The 1,345-nt window shown below is 60.1% G+C and overlaps 1 protein-coding gene across 1 annotated transcript; it reads left to right on the forward strand.

Moving 5' to 3' along the window:
* Positions 1–3: 3 nt before the first annotated feature.
* OVCA2 (ovarian tumor suppressor candidate 2) lies at positions 4–277 on the forward strand (the record flags this gene model as incomplete). The annotated part of the gene is made up of 1 exon (XM_010024244.1): positions 4–277. A coding segment is annotated over one exon (274 nt), but the record flags the coding sequence as incomplete, so codon positions are not given.
* Positions 278–1,345: the final 1,068 nt, after the last annotated feature.

The raw sequence follows: 1,345 nt of genomic DNA on the forward strand, positions 1-1,345 counted from the left end.
TTCGCCATCCTGGTGGCCGGCTTTGCCAGCCGAGCCCCGGCCCACGAGCACTTCTACCGGGAGCCCATCGCCCTGCCCACGCTGCACGTGGTGGGGGACGCCGACGCTGTCATCGCAGCCCCTCTCAGCAGGGAGCTGGCCCAGCGCTTCGTGGAGCCTCTTGTCCTCAGCCACCCCGGCGGGCACTTCATCCCTGCGGCTGCGCCACAGAGGAAGGGCTATCTGGACTTCTTGGACCGATTCTGCCCCGGGCAGGGACCGGCCCGGGCCCCGCCGGGTGGGCCCTGGGCAGGGACAGGCCGAGCCCCTGCGGGCTGGGGGGGTTTGATGGCAGGTTCTGTAATAAATGGTGCTCCAGTGAGCCATGTGTCGGTGATGGATCACCGTGTCTGTGACCTGCAGAGGGGCCGAAGGGGCCCCATCAGCTCACTGCTGCTCTGCAGCGTTAGCCCGGGCTGAATGGCTCTTTGTTACCTCCCTGTTGTAGGTATGTTACAGGTAGGAGCGAGGGGGTTGAGGCCAGGAGGGTGACCCTGCTCTGTGAGAGGTGCTCTGAGACTTAAAAAGCCATTTAAAATCAGGGTCCCCCAGCTCAGCCGAAGCAAAGGTCTGCCGAGCACCCAGCTCCTGCAGCTCCTACACCCCAAAGGTTCCTGTGCTTTGGTATCACCGGTGGAAGCTTTAAGCCAACCTTGCAGCTGGTCTGGGTCTGTAAAACCTCTCCTGTGTGGCTGGTGTTCCTTTCAGGAGTGAAATACCTGCTGGTTCAGCCTGTTGGGACCTTTTCTGTCTTCCTGTGTACAAAGTGCCTTGTGAACAAGAAGAACTTGTCGCTGTGCTCTTGGTTCCTGTGTTTTTCCAGAAACATGGAAATCTTTTATTGTCGGTATAATGCCAGGGGTCCTGCTTGACTGCTGCTCTCTGCAGCCCGGGGGTTCCATGCCTGGGGTGTGCTCACAGGGCTCCTAACGGTGGCTTTCCGGGGGGGAACAGTGCAATATAGTTGGTAAAAGAGAGAAATTAGATGAGACTTGTTAATTTGCTTGTGGTGTGGGTGCTGTGAGGGATGGAGGATGCTGTGGACGGAGCAGGCTTTGGGACAGGCACCAGCAGCACTTCCAGTGGTCACTCAGCCAGGATCAGGCCTGGGAGCTGCCACGGGCTAAAACCATCCCAGCAGAAGCGAGTTCTTGGGGTGCTGTGAAGGTGCGGGGTGTCTGTCAGCCCTTGGTTACCGTACTGCGGACACCAGCGGCCGCGTTTGGGCAGGGGAGGGATGCAGCTTGGGCCCGTGTCCCCGCTGCTCCCCGCTGCTGCTGGGGAAGGACGGCAGCAGAGAGCTCTG

The sequence above is a fragment of the Nestor notabilis genome, unplaced genomic scaffold (genome assembly GCF_000696875.1).
Source record: "Nestor notabilis isolate BGI_N333 unplaced genomic scaffold, ASM69687v1 scaffold29961, whole genome shotgun sequence".
NCBI lineage: Eukaryota > Metazoa > Chordata > Aves > Psittaciformes > Psittacidae > Nestor > Nestor notabilis.